This window comes from Mesocricetus auratus, unplaced genomic scaffold (genome assembly GCF_017639785.1).
Source record: "Mesocricetus auratus isolate SY011 unplaced genomic scaffold, BCM_Maur_2.0 Super-Scaffold_100019, whole genome shotgun sequence".
Classification (NCBI taxonomy): Eukaryota; Metazoa; Chordata; class Mammalia; order Rodentia; family Cricetidae; genus Mesocricetus; species Mesocricetus auratus.
This window is the reverse complement of record NW_024429200.1, coordinates 23,064,348-23,086,232: the sequence shown is the minus strand read 5'-3', so window position 1 is coordinate 23,086,232 and position 21,885 is coordinate 23,064,348. Positions and strand designations below refer to the sequence as shown.

Below are 21,885 nucleotides of genomic sequence, written 5' to 3'. Positions count from 1 at the left end.
GATTTGGCAAATAAAAATGAGACATCCAGTAAAAGTTGAAAAGAATGAATAATGTTTTTGGTATGTCTCAAATCTTCCACGGGATATTTACCTTAATAATTGGCTGTATGCAGTTGAAAATTTTACTGGGTGGCCTGTATGCGTTCTGGCTAGCCACTTCATGAGGACACAGATCCCAACTAACAACATTTCCTTCCAAGAGCACAATGCCTTCCCTAACTCAATGTTTAATTAATAGAGGTGAGCTCAATAGTAGCATCTCTGGGGTTTTTTTGTATATTATTTACTTTTTTCTACATTGTTTATTCCTAAGAATTACCACAGAGGTCTTCCTATCTAAAAGACCAATAAATATTTATTGAACGAATCACTGAAAATATTAAGAGCAATCTTCCAATTATGGAGTGGATTGCGTATGCTTGTTTTAGTTAACAGGTCCCCCCCCCCCAACATTTAAAAATGGTTCATTGGTACAGCTTTTCACAGTTCCGCTGGCAGCGTTCTGGATTTGGTGGGAACAAAGTCACGGGCTCACAATGTACTCGTCGCCAACTGGGTCCATATGGCCATCACTGGGTAATAGGTACCCAGAACAGGATACAAGCTACCATAGCAATGAGGCTAGGCAGGCGCCGCGCACGCGCGCAGCCCGGGCCCCAGCCTGCGCTGGGGAGAGGGAGGCGGAGCTTCAGGGCGCGTGCGCGGCGGCCGAGGCTGGGGAGGCGGAGCTCCCGGGCGTGTGCGCAGTGGCCTGAATGTGGGGGGGGGAGGGAACGGGGCGGGGCTGAGGGCGGGGCTGCGGGGCGCGTGCGCGGCGGCCTGGGCGGCGGGCCCCTCCCTTGGCGGGGGCGCGCGGCGCTGAAGACCGCACGGAAAAGGGGGAAGTCAGGTGGCCGCCGCCGCCACCAGCGCCACAGTTTGTCGCCAGAAGGAAGATGGCGGATCTGGAGGAGCAGCTGTCCGATGAGGAGAAGGTAGGCGCCGCGGCGGGGAGGAGCAGGGCGGCCGGAAGCGGGAGCGGCGGCGCGAGGGCCGGAGCGTGTCCCCGGGCGTGCTCCGGTGGCGGGCCGCACGCCTCCGCTCCCCGAGCGGGCTGCCGCGCCGGCTGAGCGAGGCCCGGCCGCTCCGCTCCGCTCCTTGTAGGGTGTGTGCTCCGAAAATAGGAAGCGGAGCCGGGCGGGGGCGGGCGGGGGCGGGCGGGAGCGGCGGCGGGACTCGGGCCCGGGGCTCCGGGCTCGGGGACGGTCGAGGGGCGGGCGGCGCCGCCTGGCCTGGGACTGTCACGGCGAGGCGGACTGGCGGGAGGGGGAGACGGCTTAGCCGACCCTCACTTCTCCCCGCGGTTTCTCCTCCCCGTCGCGAAGTGCTTCCTGGTTCTTAGGGTGTTTCCTTCCTTCTGGAGGTCGCTGGCTGCACACCCCGCCCCTTTGCCCTCCCCCCCCCCTTTGCCGTCTTTTTCTTTTATTCATTTTCTCATCATTGCCCTTTTTTTTTAATTGCTGCTCCTATGTTCCCAGGAAAGGCAGTATTGTTCACAGAGACACCTCCCCCCCCCCCATAGTTGTTTTCTGCTCAACTTGGCTGCGGCTCCCCTTGGGGCAGATTTGGTGACATCCCTTCTTCCTGGTAGGACCAAGTCTGTAGAGGGAGAGCGGGTGCAACTCCTTTTACTGTGTGTTAAATGCCGTGACAGCAGTGGGACCAGATGCACGACTGAAGTTCTCACGTTTGTGATAGGAAATCTGATGATTGAACTGAGACTTTTGCTCGTTTTCTTTGGCGACTGTGGAGACTTAATACCTAGGGGCGAGAAGTGCCAGAACTCTGTTAAATAATTCTGAGTGTTTCCTGGAAAAGACCGTGACGTTTTTTTCAAACTCGCCGGACACATGAGTGTGGTGCACTTTGGAAATGTCCGCTGTTAGTGCCTGGTTTTTAAGTTCCAGACCAGCACACTCATGTGGGAAACATACTCAGTTCTTAAGAATGTTTTCAGTTGGGACCCTCTTTTTAATACTGTGTTGTTACACCAAAATTAGGGTTCTATTTCCTTACCTTGATGGTCATTCAGAAGTCAGCCTCATCTTTGTTTTTGGAAATGTCTTGTCTTCTGTGCGCTCTGGTGAAAGTGGTGGTAAATTAACAAAATTGGGCCAACAGCACCCTTTGCCTTGATCCACAGAACTAGACCTTAAGTCCCTAAAAGTTGCTGTGCAGTATTTACATGTGTAACATTGACTAGTTTTAAGTTGGTAATTGAAAATAAAACAGTGCACTGCATGCAATACTACAGCTTTTAAAAAGGGTTTTTTCATGTCGTTTACTTTTGTATGATTATTAGTAGCTCAGTTGGCTAGAAAGACAGTCGAGGAAAGGATAGTTAGTGTGAGAGTTAATGTAGGCCTGCCATGTTGAGGGAAAGGCCTGAAATTTTCAAAACGAAATGATAAGATTCCTTCTTGACACTCAGAGCACTATGTTTCACAAACTATTGTGTAAGTTCATCTATTGGTATAATTTTGTAAACAAATGAATGAGAATTCTAATTTTAAATTCAACATTTTTGTGACTTGGGTAAGAATATCCTGTAGTAATTTTACATACAGATTTTGTAACAGTATTTTCTAATTTAAGAAAAACATGGCCAGAATTTTAGGTTAGATTTAAAAATCAGTAGTTTGAAAGTTTAACATTCTTGTTATTTTAATTACCCAGTAGGCTTTTACTGTTTTAGGAAGTAGTTTAGGTTTCGTGTGGGATCAGAAATACAGGATTTAAAGGTGATATTTTAAGACCAATTCTTAAATCATGTTTCTTTGTTGTTGTTTCCTGGCTTGCGATTTTTCAGGAGTAAGCTTTAAATACTTTTTACACCTTAGAAGTTTGTGTTCTAAGTTGCAGGTTCTAAAGAAGGGGAGGTAGTATGATATATATAATTTATGTGCCTACCACTTAAGACAAATTCATTGCACTTTCTTGTTTTAAGTTTAAGGTGTTATTTTCATTATTACCATTTACCTGTAAGTAAATAAAGGTTTTAAAAGCCTTCTGTAGCTTATGTTGGAGGAAGTGGCAGAGGTGAAGTATAAACCTAAGTTTGTTTGACTCTAAGGTTTACTTACATTTTTAATGGCATACATACTCTTGAAGTTGCTTGTAGGACTGTCCTGGGTTTATAGCTTGGCTTTGAATTTGTTGGCACTTTTTTTTTTAAAGAAAGCAATGGTTCTTGGTAGTATCAGGTTCTAAATTTGTGTTTATACTTAGTGGAAAGGCTAACTTTTCATTTTTAATTGAAGCTTATTTTTATTTAACATGTGAACATTGTATGCTACTGTTGTGTAGTTTCTTACTGGTCCCATGAAAGGAGGCATTTTAGAAACTAATCTAAGCTGGGTGTGGTAGAGCAGATTTGTAATCTAAGTACAGACAGGTGCAGGCTGGAGTTCTGAGGCCAGCCTACAAAGCGCAACAACAAGGAGATTCGCTGGCTGCTGTGGTGCACACCTGTAATCCCAGCACCCTGGGGCTGGGCAGGAAGAGCAGAGTATCCCAAGTTCCAGTGTTGCCTGGTCTTCTGAGTTCCAGGGCAGTTAAAGCTACACAGTGAGACCCTGTCTCAACAAAACAAAACAGGATAAAAATACCTAGGACACTAGGTTTACTTTTAAAATCATGTACAGTTGCTGTTTGGATTATATTGTAATTTTAATGGCCTTATTTCTTTTGGCCACAGTATTAATAGGAAGTAAATTTAGCTGAAGTAACAGTGAAGTCCCTTAAAGCCATTATTTTGATGGTGTGCGACCCTGTAAATTTTGCATAGTTACAGAAACTCCAAGCCAAAAAAGGTTTTTTTCTTTCTTGGATCATTTGTGGTTGTATTGTAAAGCACTATTGCAAATTTGAAATTACATGAAATTGTGGTATAGAGCTCAAATAAAGAGAACCATGTCCAAACTCTCCTGAAGAAACAAATCATTAAGTGTTTTCTTCCCAGATCTCCATCTTCCTAGTGATTACAGTAGTCAACTTCTGTGGCCTGAGCTTTGGGTAGCCTGGAACTGTGCATGAGAATGAGGATGACCTTGAACCTATGTGTCTGCCATGCTGGGGTTAATGCTGGGGATGAAGGCAGGACTTTGTGTGCTGGTCAGGCAGACTACCATCAAGATACATCTCACCTCTCCAGTTCTTTACTTCCCTTTTCCCACTGTTATAGTCACTTAGATCCTGTAATTCTCATTTTTTCTGCTTGCCCTGTACCTTAGATCAAAATTTTGTCACCTCTGTGATTATGATCAAAAATGCCTAACACAATAATTTATTTCTTGGTTGTAAAAATAATTTGTTAATATTTAGTTTATAATCTCCGCGTTGACAAGATTATCAGCTTGTAGCAAAATTTCACTCCTCAACAGTACAGTTAAGTCAGTAACAATAGTTAAGAAAGAAATAAAAGTTAAAAAAGAGCTAGAAATTGTGCCTTAGATATTCTTTCCTTTCTGCTGTATTTGCTGTGGGCAAGCTTTTCTTGGAGTTTCTAGATTAATCCCTCTTGATGCTTGTATAAACTACACTTTTCTATATTCTCTAAAAATAACAGTGCCTAATGTTTGATGTGATGATAACACCTCTCTAACCCCAGCATTAGGAGTTTGAAGCCATCCTGAACTACCTTGAGGTCGTGTAGTTCCCTCTCACCTGAGTAATGTACTGTTTAATTGTGCTATGGTCCTTTTTTAACATCTCGAATAAGTTATCTCTTGGCCTTAGTTTCCTGTGAACTTTGAGAATGAAGCTGTAAATATGAACAGTACATGGTATATAGTTAAAGCATATAATATGCCTGCGACTTCGTATTCTCTGATGATTAGTGCTGCTCCCTGGTCTTTACCATGCTTTGAAAGGCAAAAATTGTATATAGAGCTGGAGAAAGGGCTCAGAGTTAAGAGCACTGGCTGCTGTTCCAGAAAACCGGTGTTCAAGTCCCAGCACCTACAGGCAACTCACAACTATCTGTAACTACAGTTCCTGGGGGCCCAACACAAGACGCACGTATAGGCAAAACACCAGTGAACATAAAATAAAAATGTATCATTTAAAAAAAAAGAAATTTTACTCTTGAGGTTTAGGTCAGATCTGGCTCATGTACTCTCCTTTAAACTCAGTAACACATCAGTGGTATTAAGTACAATTTTGTTCAATACTTTTCTTTGTTTTTTCTTCCCTTTTCTATTGGAATCCCTGAGTACAGAAATAATGTAATCTCTAGCATCTGTCAGTACACTGCACCGTGATTAGTAAATTGATTCAGTGAATGAATGAATAATTCACAAATTCACAGAATTGAGAGAAAAACCTGTATTGTGAAGAGTAAAAGCATATAATGCCAGATTTCTCTGTGGAAATATAGCTGTCTGAATTTTCATTCCTAAAATTTGCCATTAGTTTTTAAAGACTTAAGTCTAGTGAAATTCCTGGTGTTTTTGGTGGTACAAGTGTCTGAGGTTCAAATGCTAAATATAATTTATATATAAGCAACTAAAATATTTCCCCCTTCTTACAATGGTAGCTGGCTTCAGAAATCTCGTGTTTATTGGCTTCAGAAATCTCGTGTTTATTGGCTTCAGAAATCTCATGTTTATACAGATAACATGAGGGGCTATATCTTACAATGTAAAGTTACATTTCAGTTTCTTGGATTTTGCAGTATTTGTACATAGATAATGAGTTGTCCTCATTTATGTATCCAGTTCTAATTATGAAATGCATTCGTTTTGTTGCACCTTGTCCACATAGCTGGAAGGTAATTTTATACATGTGTGTGTACTCATGTATACCAAAAATAAGTCTTGGGTGACATTCATTCCTTAGGAGCCATCAAGTTTTTTTTTTTTTCAGACAGGGTTTCTGACTGAGACCTGGGCTATGCTTGCTGCCCAGGGATTCCCAGAGCCTGCTGTCTCCCCTGCACTGCATTTACTGGTTTGCATCATAAAGCCTGGCATTTTATATGGGTCCTAGAGATGAAACCCATGTCATTATGCTTCTGCAGCAGTCATTTTCAGACTGCTATCTCTCCAGCCTCTTATACAATACATATTTTAAAAACATCTGCTTATTTATTATATATGTGTGTGTGCGCCTGCATGAGTTTATATGCACCATGTACATGCAAGTCCATGGAGGTCAGAGGGTATCAGAGCCCCTGGAACTGGAGTTACAGGCAATAAGCCACCTGATGTGCTGGAAACTGAACCCCAGGTCTGCTATAAGAGCAGTAACACACTCACAACTGCTCAGGCATCTCTCCAGCTCTGCTAGACAATATTTTCAACAAGTTTGTACATGAAATAATTTTTTTTCCGAGGCAGTGTAGGTTTGGAGCATATCCTGGAACTAGGCTGGTTTTGAACTCACAGAGATCCACCTGCCTCTGCCTCCTGAGTGCTGGGATGAAAGGCATGTTCTGCCACCACCCGGCCCATGAAATAAAATTTTATGATGTGAAATTTTCCATTGTGTTATGTTAGTACTCAAAAAAAATACTATCTTAGAATATTTAAATTTTGGACTTTTGGATTAGTAATATTTAATCTGTATTTGTTTTGAAACAGAAAAGGTGAAGTGCAGTTCTTGAAATAGTGTTCTGTGACCAGCAGAATGCTCATCTCAGCTGTAAAGAGACTTAGAAAGCGCAGTGCCCAGTGCTGTAGCAAGGAACAAGTGAATTAGTGGGGTGGATAATAGTGGCATGTGCCTTTAATCCCAACCGCACTGGGGAGGCCAAGGCAGGCGGGTTTCTGTGGGTTGTAAGGCAGCCAGGGCTCCACAGATAAACCCTGTATTGAAAAACCAAAAAGAAAGAAAAGAAAAAAACAACCCTGAATCTTTATATTCCAGGCACTTTACCATACATATATGGTCTCAGTTGTTATAAAGGAAAATTTAAAAACACAGTACTTCCCTTGACAGTGCTCCTAATTTCAAATGAATTGTCCATAATGAGAATACAGTGATAATCATTTGGTCATATGCCATTTAAATGACTTGAAATTCAGAAAAGTTTTTCTACTTGTAGCTCTCAATATAGCTTAGACAACTTTTAGAAAGTTATGGGAAACAGCTTTAAATAGTTCTTATAAAGTAGCAAAGTGCATAAAGACCTAAAATTGAGTCTACCATTTGTGCCATGAACAGCTTAAACTAGTTCTCCTTACTCTGTTCCCACAGAAGTCTGAGCCAAGCCTCTGCCTTAATCACAGTGAACAAGCACACTTCCTGGGTATTTTTGAGTAATAGGCATCAGTTACCCACCAAACATCAGAATTACTTGAACAAGACAATTCTTCCATAACCAGGCATCACCCTACTCCCACGGCCCCTACTTCAACCTTTGTATGGCCCCCTACGTGGTGTGCTATTCTGGTTTTCCCACCCAGCTACTGGTTTATGAGTTCACAAGCCTACATGCATTACTTCCAGTCTTTAGCAGGAAGTGAAGTCTTCATCAAAAAGGCTACAGTTAGCTGACAAAAATAAGTAAATGAAATAAATCTTGAGCAAGTGTAAAAGAAGGAAGTATAAAAAGTAGAAAATGGATGTTCACAGGAACATATAGATCTTATTTTAAAAGCCTATGTCAAATTTGCCACTTTGGAAGAATCAACCTTGCATGTTACCCTAAAAACTTGATTTTATTTGTTAAAAGTGGGGCCATTCAGTGGTTTTTGGTTTTGTTTTGTTTTAGTAGGGAAAAATGAGTATGTATTGAAAAATATTGGTCCATTGGCAAGATGGCAAACTAATTTTGAAGAAGGATGAAACTAGAGGCAGAACAGCTTAATAGCCTAGAAACTGAGTGGTCAGATCTCACTGGGGTGGAATCGGAGAAAGGGGCATAAGATTTGAGCTAGAGACAATTGTTGATTGACTATGGGAGGGGGGGACACTGAAATAATATTTGCTAGTAATTTTATCAAGAACAGAAACAAGTGTGTTTAAATGTGAGAGTTTAAGTATCTTTGAGGCACTTAAGTGACTATTTCTAATAGGTAATTGTTTGGAAAATGGATCTTGGGCTTGCGATTATACTAGAAGAAAGATTTGAGAGCTATCTTATAGAAATGATAAAGTCAGTGAAAGCAAATAACACTGCTTACCAAGATTGTTTCCAGAATCATGGAAAGATTCATGCTCTGTTGGAAAGCATTTCCATCAATAGCCTTGGTCTTTGATTTTTGTAAATGAAGACTTTTTAAAAAGCATCCAGGCTGTGATGATGCATGCCTTTAATCCTACCACTTAGGAGGCAGAGGCAGGTGGATCTCTGAGTTCAAGACCAGCCTGATCTACAGAGCAAGTTCTAGAAAGTCAAGGCTATACAGAAAAACCCTGTCTCAAGAAAACAAAAACAAAAAAGACAACAAAAACTATAGTAAAAACATCTAAACTACATTATTTTATCTAATGGTCAGGTATTTATTAAAATTGAAAATACCTCATGTTTCACTTTTTTAAAATTGAGGATTATGATCTTGGAACTCAATAACATAATATGTGAGGCCTTGAGTTCAATTGCCAGCACCAAAAATAAATTTAATAAATTAATTAAATGTAGGTTTGTGGAAGTTTTAAAAAAGCTTCTTTAGAGTTTGTGTTGATTTTGATAGGAAACCAGCTGCACATGGTATTTGAACAGAGTCTGACAGAATGAGAAGGGGTGTTGGTGTATAGAAAATGAATGTGCTGCAAATGGCAGGAGTGCATAGACATAAGCCATCCCTGTAACATTAGGTCACAAAGAAACTAACACGCAGTGTGAAAATGACTGCATTGGAAAGTATTTTTAAGAATACTGATCCTAGGACTCTACACCCTATGCTTGAATTTGAGAATCCACATAATGAAAGGAAAGAACTGACTCCTGAAAGTTGTTCTTTTCCCCATATTTGTTTCATATGTGTTCACACACACACACACACACACACAGAGTAAGTAAATGTTAAGAAAAATGCTTATACTATACTGGCGCATATTTCATGACTTTTCTTGGGAAGGACGTAAACAATATAAACATTTGTCTATGCAGTCCATATAGGACACAGATGACGAAGCAGTGAAACAATTGCACTCAGTGTAGCTTGGTGTATCTGAGTTTATTGGTGTTGCTTATGGGAATGGGTGACCCTTTGACAACTGCAGCAACAAGTAGTCCCATCCCAGCATGAGTGAGGAAGTTTGCTAGAAAGCTCTGTCACGTGGCAGAGGCTCTCATTTCCCCCATTGCAGACAGGAAGCAGAGAAAAGGAAATGCTCAACAGGGCAAAATATAGCCCCCATGTACACTCTTCTAGAGATCTTCCAGCTAGACCCCCACTGCCCAGTAATATCACTAAACCCTGTTTCCATCAGGAGATTAATCCACTGATTAATCTAGAGAAAGGATCCAGTCATTCTCCAGAGCCCCCAGAGGGCATCCAGGACCTAAGACATGAGCATGTGGGGAGCAGTTCATAGTCCCACCATTACATTTGGCCATTCTAAACAGTTGATTATTCATTAGTGTTTCTAGACTTTTTTTTTTTTTAACATGAATTAACTGCTAAGTGCCAAGAATGGGACAGAGTTAACTTGTATCTTGTTTGTTACTGTTCAACAAATATCAAAGCATTTGCAGTTTGCCCGGTGCCACTCCAAGTACCCAGACAAGGCAGTGCAGGGGCAAAATCTTCCTCTGGTTTTCTTTGTATTCCCAGGCAAATCTGGTAAATTTGAGGGTTTTAGTAGAGGGCTTGAAACTCAGCAATTTTTTGTGATTGTTGCTTCTATAAAATAAAATTTGTTGTGTGCAATTTCATGCATGTATATGTTACATTCTAATCCCCTCCCCCAGCTTGTTTTTATTTCCCCTCCTGCCCCTGCCAACTCCTCTTTCTCCAAACAGATACCATTTCCTGTATCTGTGACTTCCTTGTTGTGTCTCATGTCCCACAGAGTTTAACTAGAGCAATCAGTATGACCTTGGTTTGGGGCTTTCTGTTGGAGCCTGGTAGACTCACCAGTGGATACACAGTTGAGTAGTATGTCTCTCTCCTCTTCCAGAATCTTAGTTTGCAGCAGTTCAGCAGTGGTAGGGACCCATGATCCCCTTCCCTATCTGAAGCTGATTGTTGGGCAGGCTTGGCCAGTAGGGGCAGCTGCTGTGAGTTCATGATTGCCAAGACTGCATTGTACTTAGAAGTCAGCATTCCAAGCCCCCCCCCTTCCAGCTCTTATGTTGCTCCCCCTCCACAACCTTTCTTCTCAGCATCTTGTCCAAGCATTGATCTCTACAGTTGCTTCCATTTACTGGGAAGTAAAGTTTCCTTGATTAAGACTGAGAGTAGTTTGTCTCTGGGTATAAACGTAAATATTTAGAAGGCAGTTTGGATCATGTCACTAGCTATTCAGTAGTATAAATTTCCTCCTTACCCATAGGTTTGGGGCTGGATTTACAGTACTAGGCATGAATACGCTTCTGTGGAATGGAACTCAGATAGAATCAGAGAGCTGTTGGTTACCCCATAACAGTCACTGTTTGGCACCTGCCTCTGCCTCCTGAGTGCTAAGACTTCGATTTTAATGCTTCTTGATAGCTCTTTACTTTGGGAGGGAGGAGGTTAAAACAGTTTACATAATCGTAATAAATAGAACTGTAGGCTTAGAAAGCACAGCATAGTCCTCTAGATCATTAATTACCCTTGCCTTTTCTTTCCCCCATTTCTTCATTTTTAGATTAACAGATGTTACTTTTCTGTTGTTGTGATGATCAAAGGAAACTTGAGGAAGAAAAGGTTTCTTTTGGCTTATGGTTTCAGAGGACTAGAGTCCATCATGGCAGGGCAGAAGGAGTGGGAAGCTGGTTTATCACAAAGGAAGTTGGGGGGTGTTTATGTAGCAAAGCTTGTGATATATCTCTTACAGCAAGGTCTCACCTCCTAATGGTGCCACGAAATGGGGATCAAGTATTCACATACATGATCCTGTGGGGGGCCATACTTGATTCATACCACCATGGCATACACATTAATGATGGGTCTTCCAATGGAGTAAAATCTTCCCCCCAAATCTGGTTCCCTGTATTCCCAGTTAGTAAGAGTGAGACTTTTAAGCCTCCATAACCACAAGAACCAATTGCCGTAATACATCTGTCTGTATCCTGTTGGCTGTGTTTCCTTAGAGAACCCCAGCAAACAGAGTAACTGGCATTCCTTATGTGTTGCTAGGCTGAAGCCTTGGTAATTCTCCATTATAATTTTTGAGTGTTCAATAAATGTTAGGTTCAATTAATTGTTTTGAAACATAATTCATCTAACCGGACAGTATTTATTTATGGTACTATATGATTGAAGATAAATGACACCCCCCCCAGTAGTGGTCTGCACTGAACAAGAATTCCCAGGGAAAACAGCCCTTGAAGCAGATTTGAGTACAGTGCAAAGAGGAATGGAGCAGGCACAGGGATTAAGCAGAGAAGGATTTAGGCAGTGCTGCTTCGAAAGGGTGTGCTGTGATAGAAGGCACTTCAGCTAGGTCTCAGATAAGCAGAAAAGATAAGCCTCGGCACCATTTTCAAGGGCATCCTATAACTCAGACTAGTAGTCTGTCTCTGTGTGTGCGTATGCGCATGCAGGCAGGGCTTTTGGGTGGAGATAATGAGGGAAGTTTAACCATGATAGAATTCTGTTGTCTGCTTGATTGCACATACTTTTTTTTTTTTTTTTTTTTTTGGTTTTACGAGACAGGGTTTCTCTGTATTGTTTTCGAGGCTATCGGTCCAGCCCAGCCTCGAACTCACAGAGATCCGCCTGCCTCTGCCTCCCAAGTGCTGGGATTAAAGGCGTGCGCCACCACCGCCCGGCTTGATTGCACATTCTTTAAGTCATTGAACTGTGCATTCAATGATGTGCATTGTACTCAATATGTAAAGAAAATTAGTTTATATATATATACATAATTTTTTAAATACGTAAAGGGGTGGTTGTTTATGGTAACCTACCAATTGCTGAATTTGGCAGGATTTAGGTCAAGGACATAAGAACCTTTGTATGCCATGTAGAGGCATATAGAGATAATTCTTGTAGCCTAAGGAGGAGGAATTGAATTGTGTGCCCCTAAAGAGCATCAGGGAAAACACCTTCCTACACCAAGGCTGCACTTTTTGTCCAATTTTTTTCTGCATAGGTGAAAAGTGTCAGGTAAGTGTATGTGTGCGTGCGTGCCTGCGTGTGTGATGTCTCTCCTTCCCCTCTCCCTATCTTTCTCATGAAAGAGATTGTTACCCCCTCAGCTAGCTTCCTCGGATACACCTTGTCCCTGTCATTTTAATGAATTGGCTCACACAAGGCTAAACAGCTCTACCAGTAGTAACTTTTCTGATACCATCATTGAATCTCAAAATTACAAGAGGCTTTTCATAGCTGCTTCTCTCCCTTGACGGATGGTTCTCTTGCCTGGTCTCCATGTAAACCCATAAACCCCCCTTCAGCTCCTTCCAAGCAGTGAGACAGACCCCTTACTTTCATGATCATGAATGAGGAACAGTTTACATAAGCTTGGGCAGTTTCCTGGTGGCTGCGTCACTGAAGACAATATTTTTTCCTCCCCCAGATACTGGGAGGTTAGGGGCTTCATTAATGTCTCTCTCCATCTATGAAGAAATGTTATGGAGCCACGTTTATGTAGCTCTTGGCAGGTAACACAGCTACTTGAGACTTCAAAAGTTTAGTGACCAGGCATGCCTGGAGGGCAGTGGTCTACACTTCAGCAGGGATCTTGCATCTTTCTGTCCCTTCTTGGTTATTCTGAGTCTAAAGAGAGTGACCCAGATGTCTCGTTGGAAGCAGTGCATCCAACTGTAACTCTCAGCACTTTGGACACATGAATCTCTACAGTAACAGTCACCCACAGCAAAAACAAAACAAAACATACAAAACAAAAATAAAGCTTCTGTGACCAAAACTGAGCAGTACTGATGGATGGATATAAATACTTACAAGGAAATTTCACAAATGTATCCTGCTTCTGTAATGTAATGTAAAAATTAGTAATATTTTTAAACGGAGAAAAAAATTTATTTTCAGAATGGGCATACAATAAAAGTATGCTCCTTTCCTTGAAGACTTTTAAACATGTGCAGAAAGTAATAAACCTACTACCACCATCTGATACTACTTAAACACCCTCATTTTCTTCCTTTTCCTTGTTTTTCGCTAATCATTCTCTTTCCTACCCCTCCCCAGACTGGCAACTGTCATGCAGTCTCCTTTGCTGTAGAGACAATCCTGCTTGATATGGGACTGCTCTCAATTTCTTACCTTTGATGAGGCAAGGGCAGTACGCACTCAGTGAAAACCCTATTTCAGATTTTGAATCTAGGTTTTTTCCTGGGCTAGGGATTTATGGTATAATGTGTTTCTGAGACTGGTCTCTACTTCCCAGTTAAACACAGAGATAGTAAGCTGAACACTGAACACTATAGTATACTCTGTGCTATGCAAACTGTGCTGTTTGGTGGGTAAGATTCATTAAATACTTTAAAATATTTTTAACGTAAAATGGACTTAACAGGATGTGTAATTACAGTGTTGGTTAAAGAGCATATGTGCTAAATGTTGTGTGCATAAATTCTTAAAGAGTACTTTAGAATGAATTCAGGTTGTTTGATTTATCTGTAGTCCCTTTGTATTGCTAAGTAATTTACATTATATAGCTGTACCTTAGTTTTTTTTCCCAGTAGATGTGTGGGCTGTAAATTTTTCCAGTTTTGAACAATTTTGAGTAAGTTTTGATGTGAATGTATGGTGTGTGTAGGAAAGTAATTTGGAATGATACTGTGTTTTAGGGTATTTGCCTAACTTTATTGAAAGTGCCAAGTATTTTCCGTATTGGTTGGACAGCTTTACAATCTTACAAGTATTGTAGGGAGCTGCAGTGGTCTTGAAGCCACACCAGCAATCTTATTCAGTTTTGCATGGGGTAGTATTTCCTGGTTCCTCTATCCATACTGCAATGAAGAGTACTGAGCATGCTTTTTCATATGGGCATATGTCTTGTGCTTATCCTATTCGGTGAAATATCCATTCACATATTTTGCTTAGATCTTGTTTTGTTTGTTGGTTTTGTCTGTTAAATTGTAAGGGCACTTTGTGTAGTTTAGAATGGGTTTGTTGATAAAGTTGCATATCTAGATAAACATTCTTAAGTATTTACAATAAGAAGTGTTCAGTCTTCAGGGTATTGCATATTTTGGAATGTTTGCCTACACTGTACCTAGTTTTGAGTAAATCAGCCGTCATCAGTGTACCTACTTAATTTCATCTTTTCTAATATTTGGCCATCTTCAAGAGTTCCTTTAGTTTAAAAGAAGTAAAATTGTGACAAAATGTTTATCTGTAGACAGCATTAAATTCTTAACTGTATTAAGTTAGATATTTTACTTTCATTTAGCCTGCATGGTATAACTATATTAATTGACTAAAACAGTAATAACAAACTTGTTTTGAGTGTAGAAATGTTATAGTCTTTAACTGGTTGAAGGTGGCATGCACCTTTAATCCCACCCAGCACTCAGGAGGCAGAGGCAGGTGGATCTCTTTGAATTCAAAGCCAGCCTGGTCAACAAAGCTACACAGAAAGACCCTGTCTCCAAAAAAAAGAAAAAAGAAAGAAAGAAAGGAAGAAAAAGAAATGTTATGGTCTTTAGAAGAACTTCAAAATTTATGTTGTATTGATTTAGGGTTTTTGTTGTTGTTGTTGTTTTAGCAGAGTATATACTGTGATATTTATGCCTTTATTTCTGCCTTAGGTACGTATAGCAGCAAAATTCATCATTCATGCCCCTCCTGGAGAATTTAATGAAGTTTTTAATGGTGAGTCTTTAGAATATCTTTTAAAACTTACTCTGTGTGTGTGTGTGTGTGTGTGTGTGTGTGTGTGTGTGTGTGTGTGTGTGTGTGTGTGTGTGTGAGTCAAAGGACAATTTTGCATGAGTTGTTTTTCTCTCCACCATGGGTTCTGAGAATCCAGCTCAGGTTGTCAGACTACTATGGCAAGTGCTTTTGCAACTGAACCATCATGAGCCACCATGATACGTTTAATTCATCACACTAAAGCTTGATGTATTAATTTTTCCTCTTAAGAACTTCCTTTTTGCTGGGTGTTGGTGGCGCATGCCTTTAATCCCAGCACTCGGGAGGCAGAGGCAGGTGGATCTCTGAGTTCAAGGGCAGCCTGGTCTACAGAGCGAGTTCCAGGACAGCCTCCAAAACAATACAGAAAACCCTGTCTGGAAAAACCAAAAAAAAAAAAAAAAAAAAAAAAAAAGAACTTTCTTTTTTTGGTTTTTAATGATTTATTGTGTGTACAGTATTCTGTCTGCATGTATACCTACAGACCATAAGAGGGAGCCAGATCTCATTACAGATGGTTGTGAGTCACCATGTGGTTGCTGGGAATTGAATTCAGGACCTCTGGAAAAGCAGCTACTGCTCTTAACCACTGAGCCATCTCTCCAGCCCCAAGAATTTTCTTGTTTTATTTATTTTTAAGGAAATGAAACCTACTAAAAGTCAATAAAAGCGGGAGTATTTGTCTGTTCCTTGCAAGACTATGGAAGGACAGAAAGCGTATTGCTGCCACTTGCTCACAAATTGATAACTATTAATTTTGTTTTCTATAGACCAACCTCATTAGACATCTGTAAATGTGTCATCAAACTAAGAAACATAGTCCTAAGTATTTTTTGGAAATCGTACCAGACCATTTTCTGGTGCCATTTATCTTTAGTGCTTTGTAGATACTATATTTATCAACAACAACTGTTTGAGCTGACTTTCTTTTTTTTTTTAAATACCATGGTGCATATTTGTGAATAGTTTAGTCATTAGAATACTTCGATCTTGCGTATATGGGAGGTGTTAATGTTTAAATAAAACAAGCTGTACTCTTTGCAATATTCAAACAGAAAAATGATATAAAACAACATTGTTTTGCAGATGTTCGATTATTGCTTAATAATGATAATCTTCTCAGGGAAGGAGCAGCACAGTAAGTATTTTATGTTTCAATAAAAAATGACCAGGACAGAAAAGATGTTTTGTTTTTTTAACAGACTTGTTTCACTTTTTCTTGTATGAAAACCCTTATGTGGTGGTCACAGCTGGAGCTGAACAGAGACTTTGGTGTGGGCTTTCACAAGATGGTCCGTGAACTCCTGATAAGGAGACTTGGTGAACACAGTCTCTTTCTAGAGGTCAGGGGTCAGGTAGCTGTAGGTCTTGGAGTTGGCATCAAAGGTGGCCTTGGCAAAGTTGCCCAGGGTGGCAGTGCAGCCCCTGGCTGATGTGTAGCAGTCATCAATACAGGCCATCATCAGTAGTTTCTTGGGCACAGGAGCTGAGACGAAGCCAGTGCCTCTGGGGCAGGGATGAGACGCACCAACACAGAGCCACAGTGGCCCGTCACTTTGCATGGGACAGTGTGGGGCTTGCCAATCTTGTTCCCCCAGCTATTGCTAGGAAAAAAAATGCTAAGCTCTAAGTGATTCGACTTACAAACATACCGTTGAAGTAACTACATGTAGGGCAAGAGTTTTAGTTACTTTTGCATGCTGTGATAAAATACCTGATAGCTTAGCTCATGGTTTTGGAGAGTTCCAGTAAAGAGTGGTGAGAAAATCACATTGACAGGAGCATGTGGCTGAGGCCACTCAAAGGTCCAGGAAGCAAAAAGCAAGAGCAGCACCAGGAGATGAATATAGCTTTCAGAGTCATGAGCCGGTGACCTACTTCACCAAGCTCCCACAGCAGCCGTGGGACATGAGCCTTTTGTGGGCATTGCGTATACAAATTCTGACAGTCTGACCACACTGAGGCTATTCTTAAGAAAATTACTTTATGTGTTAAGAAAGTCAAGCAAGTAGCTACTCTGACTTCCTGTCTGTGCACTTCTGTGCTTGCTACCATTGGTTTTTAAAATGCTGTGTTGGGAACTTCAAGAGGAGGTGATTTAGTTTTATTTGGTGTCTTTATATCTAAAACTCAACATCATTCTGTTAAGTAGAGACAATTTCCTAGATATACAATAGAATCAATTTAGTAAAACACAGTTGGAGTTCCGTATATCATTTTTCATACCTTGAGTCTTTCCCACATACATGTTACACAATTATCTTGTAAGTATAGTATTATATTATAAGCAAGGCCTTCTTGAGTCTGTTGCTTCACCATTTTGTAGCTAAGTTTCCGCTGTGGGTGTTTATGATACCCTTGCAGCTTTTCTATTTCTCATTACCTCCTACATGATTTGTCTTGTCGCAAGTACTACTGCCACATTAATCTGTAGAGGCACATCTGTCACTATGCTCAAACTAATTATTCTGTCTTCAAGACCTTCCCAGGCTTTGGTGAGATGGCTCGGTGAGTAGTGGTGTTTTCTACCCACCTATGCAAGCCTGACGACCCAAGTTCAGTCTCCTGAGCCCATGTACAGATGGAAGGAGAGGACCAGCCCCATAGAGTTGTCCTCTGGCCTCCATACATGCAGAATGACAAGCCTTCTTTTGCCAACACAAACAAGCATAATGATAATAAACAATTTAAAAAGATCTTCCAGTGCAACTCAGTAAATGCCAGTGAGCACCTGCTTGGCGCTCTCTGTGACGTTGGCCCTCTTCTATCCTTTACTCCTACTGGTGATTTTCTTCCTGTTATCCCCTCCTCTCCCTATCCCTCTCTCTCTCGTGTGTGTGTGTGTGTGTGTGTGTGTGTGTGTGTGTGTGTGTGTGTGTGTGTGTGTGTGTGCGCATGTATATATATTTAAATGTAGTTGCCCGTGTGTGTATGTGTGGCCTGAGACTAACGTGGGGTCGTTCTCTCTTGCTCTCCACCGTATGTTTTGAGACAGGGTGTTGCACTGAGCCTGAAGCTTTTGGTTAGGTTTGCTGCCCAGTGAACCCGTGCGATCAGTCTGTTTCTGCCCCCAGCACTGGGATTACAGACAGTGCTGTGTTTTTTACTTGGTCCTAAAGATCTGGATGCAGGTCCTCATGCGTGTGCAGTAAGCACTTTCACCCACTGACCCATCTCCCACTTTCTAAGAGATTGATCCGACTTCATTTCTGAGTATCACAGTCATGAAATTATTCCAAGGTTTTTTGTTTTACTTTTGCATTAGCAATGTAATTCCTCAAAAATGTATTGGTAATTCTTGAATATTACTTTCTACTTTTTGCTATGACTAGATAGTCTCATGAGGTATTCTCTCTAGTATTCAACTATAAGACCTTTGGCAATAGGAACTTTTGATAATCACAGTACCTAGTCTTACTAACTTCAGAAATAATTATTTATATACATTATATATTAATAACCATTGCTTTCAGGTACTTTAATAAGAGGCCAGTTATATTTACTGGTTATATTTTACTTTGCCAAGTTAAAAGCTGCACATCACTACTTGGTTTTTAAAACAGCCGTATCTATATTTTAGCTATAGTTAACAAAAGGTAGGTAAGAGAATTACAGTTTTATTAACCTCAACATGTATAGAATAAATTCACTGGAAGTTGATTTTTAAGAATATTAGTATGATTGTAAATAATTGGACTTTTTCTTTTTAGTGCATTTGCACAGTATAACTTGGACCAGTTTACACCTGTAAAAATTGAAGGCTATGAAGATCAGGTATGTTTCATAAAACACCAAGTCATACTGCTTTTTGTTTTATTTATAAAAATTTATCCTGGAAGAATTGTGACATGGTATAATATTACTCATTTTAACCCTAAGTATTTACTAACACAATAATTATCAGAAATTCACTTTTATCATTAACCAGGTATGTTGGTGAACTCCTGTTCTTCTAGCTTTTATGAGGCCGAGACAGCAGGGTTGCCATTAATTAAATGACAGCTTGAGTTACATAATGAGTACCAAGGTAACCTAAGCTATATTGAATAACCTTGTGTTCAAAAACATAAAGTAATAAGGTTGCTATAAAATAATTGATTTAGATCTATAAGTCTTGAAGTCTTTGGCTGCTTGCGTTTGGCATTACTGTGTAATAAGAGTTTTGTAGTCTAAGGGAAGAACTTTAAGACTAGACAGATAATTTGTAACTAAAAGGAAAAAATACGTAGCTCTGCATGTGTGACAGTAGAGTGTTAGCTCCGTAGTTAAGAGGGCTAACTTCTTACAGATGACCCAAGTTTGGTTCCCACTTCAGACAGATCACAACTATCTGTAACTTCTGCTGCAGAGATTCTGATGTCCTCTTTTGGTCTTCATGAGCACCTATACTCACATGAAGAGACACACGAACATGCATACACATAATTTAAAATATATTTTTAAAGATGTGTATGCATGCTTGTTACTTCATTTCTCCAGAGATTTGGATCTTTTGATTTTTTGTTTGTTTTTTAATTGGTTACCATTGCAAGCAATACTACATTGATTGTATTCCTGGTAACATTGACGGTGGTTTTCTTGAGATAACTCCCTAGAAGAAGATTTGCTACATTAGAGAATATATCTGTTTGTTTGTTTTTTGTTTTTGTTTTTCGAGACAGGGTTTCTTTGTATTGTTTTGGAGGCTGTCCTGGAACTCACTCTGTAGACCAGGCTGGCCTCAAACTCACAGAGATCCGCCTGCCTCTGCCTCCCGAGTGCTGGGATTAAAGGCGTGCGCCACCAACATCTGGCTGAGAATATATCATTTTAAAATGTTTGATGAATGCCAAACAAAGCAGGACTGAAGAGCTGCCTCACTGGATTAAAACCGTCAGGTTGACAGGGTCTTAGTTTTTATTTTTAGGAAATCAGGCCTACTATCAGAAATAGTAAACTGTGGCTCATTGTGTGGGTAGGGGGATAGAGGGAGGGCTGGATAGTTAGTTTCCCACTTAGTATCCACAAATTGTATTGGAAGAAACTCTAATGTATACTAATTGAGAATATCCCTGGTGTCTTTGTGGCCTGCTCTTTTAAAAGAACATATTTGCAGCCGGGCGGTGGTGGCGCAAACCTTTAATCTCAGCACTTGGGAGGCAGAGGCAGGCAGATCTCTGTGAGTTCGAGACCAACCCTGGTCTACCGAATGAGTTCCAGGACAGGCTCCAAAACAATACAGAGAAACCCTGTCTCAAAAAACCAAAAAAAAAACATATTTGCACAATATAGTTAAAGCAGTTGCTCACCATATAATTAATTGTACTGTTTCAGAAAAGGGCTTAAGCAAGTGTCTGTTACTATGCATCCATGTTAATATTTTTTCCTAAATTCATTTGAAAATTAAAGGTGTTGATAACAGAACATGGAGACTTGGGAAATGGAAAGTTTTTGGATCCAAAAAACAGAATCTGTTTCAAATTTGATCATTTAAGAAAGGAAGCAACTGATCCAAGGCCATACGAAGCAGAAAATGCAATTGAATCCTGGAGAACTTCAGTAGAGTCTGCACTGCGAGCTTATGTAAAAGAACATTATCCGAATGGGGTCTGCACTGTGAGTAGTTCTTCCCTTTGTTTCCAACACATGTGTGACAGTTTGTGTAATTCCCTGAAATTTACAGTAATGTGTAGAACATCGATGGCTTCCGAAGTTTTTTCTTCAAAGAGTTTTTACTTTTCTAAAAATGCATTATATTCCCAGATTGCTGACTAATAAAAGAAAATGGTGACGCTATCTTTAGTCTTCTGTTCATGTTTCATTTCAGTTCAGCTTGAATTAGCTTTAATCCAGTTACAGAAATCTTAGAAAAAATAAGATAATTTATTTCAAGTATTTTATAGCTTAATTTCCTGTTGTTTTAATGTTGTTTGTTCGTTGATCTAATCTATTTTCATTTTTTTCAAAATGAAATATAGTAGGAAATCTAAATTTTTTTTCCCTAGGATTGTTTGTATCCAGATAGGCTCTTTAGCACCCGAATTTGATCATCTCCAAAGCCATAGTGATCTTTAAAAATATAGATAAGATCCTGAAAAATCCCCCCACTTGGAATCCTTCAGAAATTTAATTAAGAAATAGAGTCCAGGCATCTGGGCAAGGTTGGGAAGCCACATGACCTTGATTCTGTTTACCTAGCCAACCTAAAATTGACTGTTTATTAGTTTATGCCCACTTTGTACAGTACCTTACAGATGCTTAAATTTAGACATTGTGTGGCACTAAGTAAACTAATTGTTGTTCTTGTTTTCCTTGCCAATAGGTGTATGGCAAAAAAATAGATGGGCAACAAACCATTATTGCATGCATAGAAAGCCATCAGTTCCAAGCAAAAAACTTTTGGTAAGTTAAAGTTTTGTCAGTCGCTCTATTCCATGTAACTCAGACTGTACCTGTGTGTGATTAATAGCAACATAAACTTGATATATAAAACTACTGCCCTTTGAGAGTTGAAAGATAACTTGCTTCATAATAATCATCCCAGTCATTGGAATGCAGTAAATCTGATGACATTAACAAAGAGTATAGGACAGCAGAGTGATTTGAGATGGGAACAACCTAAGCAAGCGTGTGTGCTCTCAAGCAAGCAGACCAGGTGGCAGGCCCATCTGCTCATGCTGAGAACAGGGTGTTCCTGGGTGCGGCTTACTCAGGAAAGGACAGAAGTGTTAAAACTGAGAGCCCTGAGTCTTCTTTCAACTTGGGAACTTTACGTTAGAGTTTTTTTTCTGGACATTGTTTTAATGGACAGTGTGAGAAAGTAGAATTACAATCATGCTTTATAACTGCGTGCACGACAGTTGTTTCTATAAAATAGAAATTGTAGAATTTTATTCTGGAATTATGTATTATAAAATCTAAGATTCGCTAAGATTTTTACTAGTTCAAATTG

The 21,885-nt window shown here is 40.1% G+C and overlaps 1 protein-coding gene across 1 annotated transcript in view; it reads left to right on the top strand.

Moving 5' to 3' along the window:
* The first annotated feature begins 796 nt into the window (after positions 1-796).
* Capza2 (capping actin protein of muscle Z-line subunit alpha 2) overlaps positions 797-21,885 on the top strand; it is a 31,551-nt gene continuing 10,462 nt past the window's right edge. The window contains exons 1-6 of the mRNA XM_040728474.1: positions 797-974; positions 14,852-14,915; positions 16,041-16,092; positions 18,665-18,728; positions 20,343-20,549; positions 21,256-21,335. Coding sequence (XP_040584408.1) covers positions 936-974; positions 14,852-14,915; positions 16,041-16,092; positions 18,665-18,728; positions 20,343-20,549; positions 21,256-21,335 — 506 coding nt within the window. The 5' untranslated portion in view covers positions 797-935. The remainder of the gene's footprint in view (positions 975-14,851; positions 14,916-16,040; positions 16,093-18,664; positions 18,729-20,342; positions 20,550-21,255; positions 21,336-21,885) is intronic.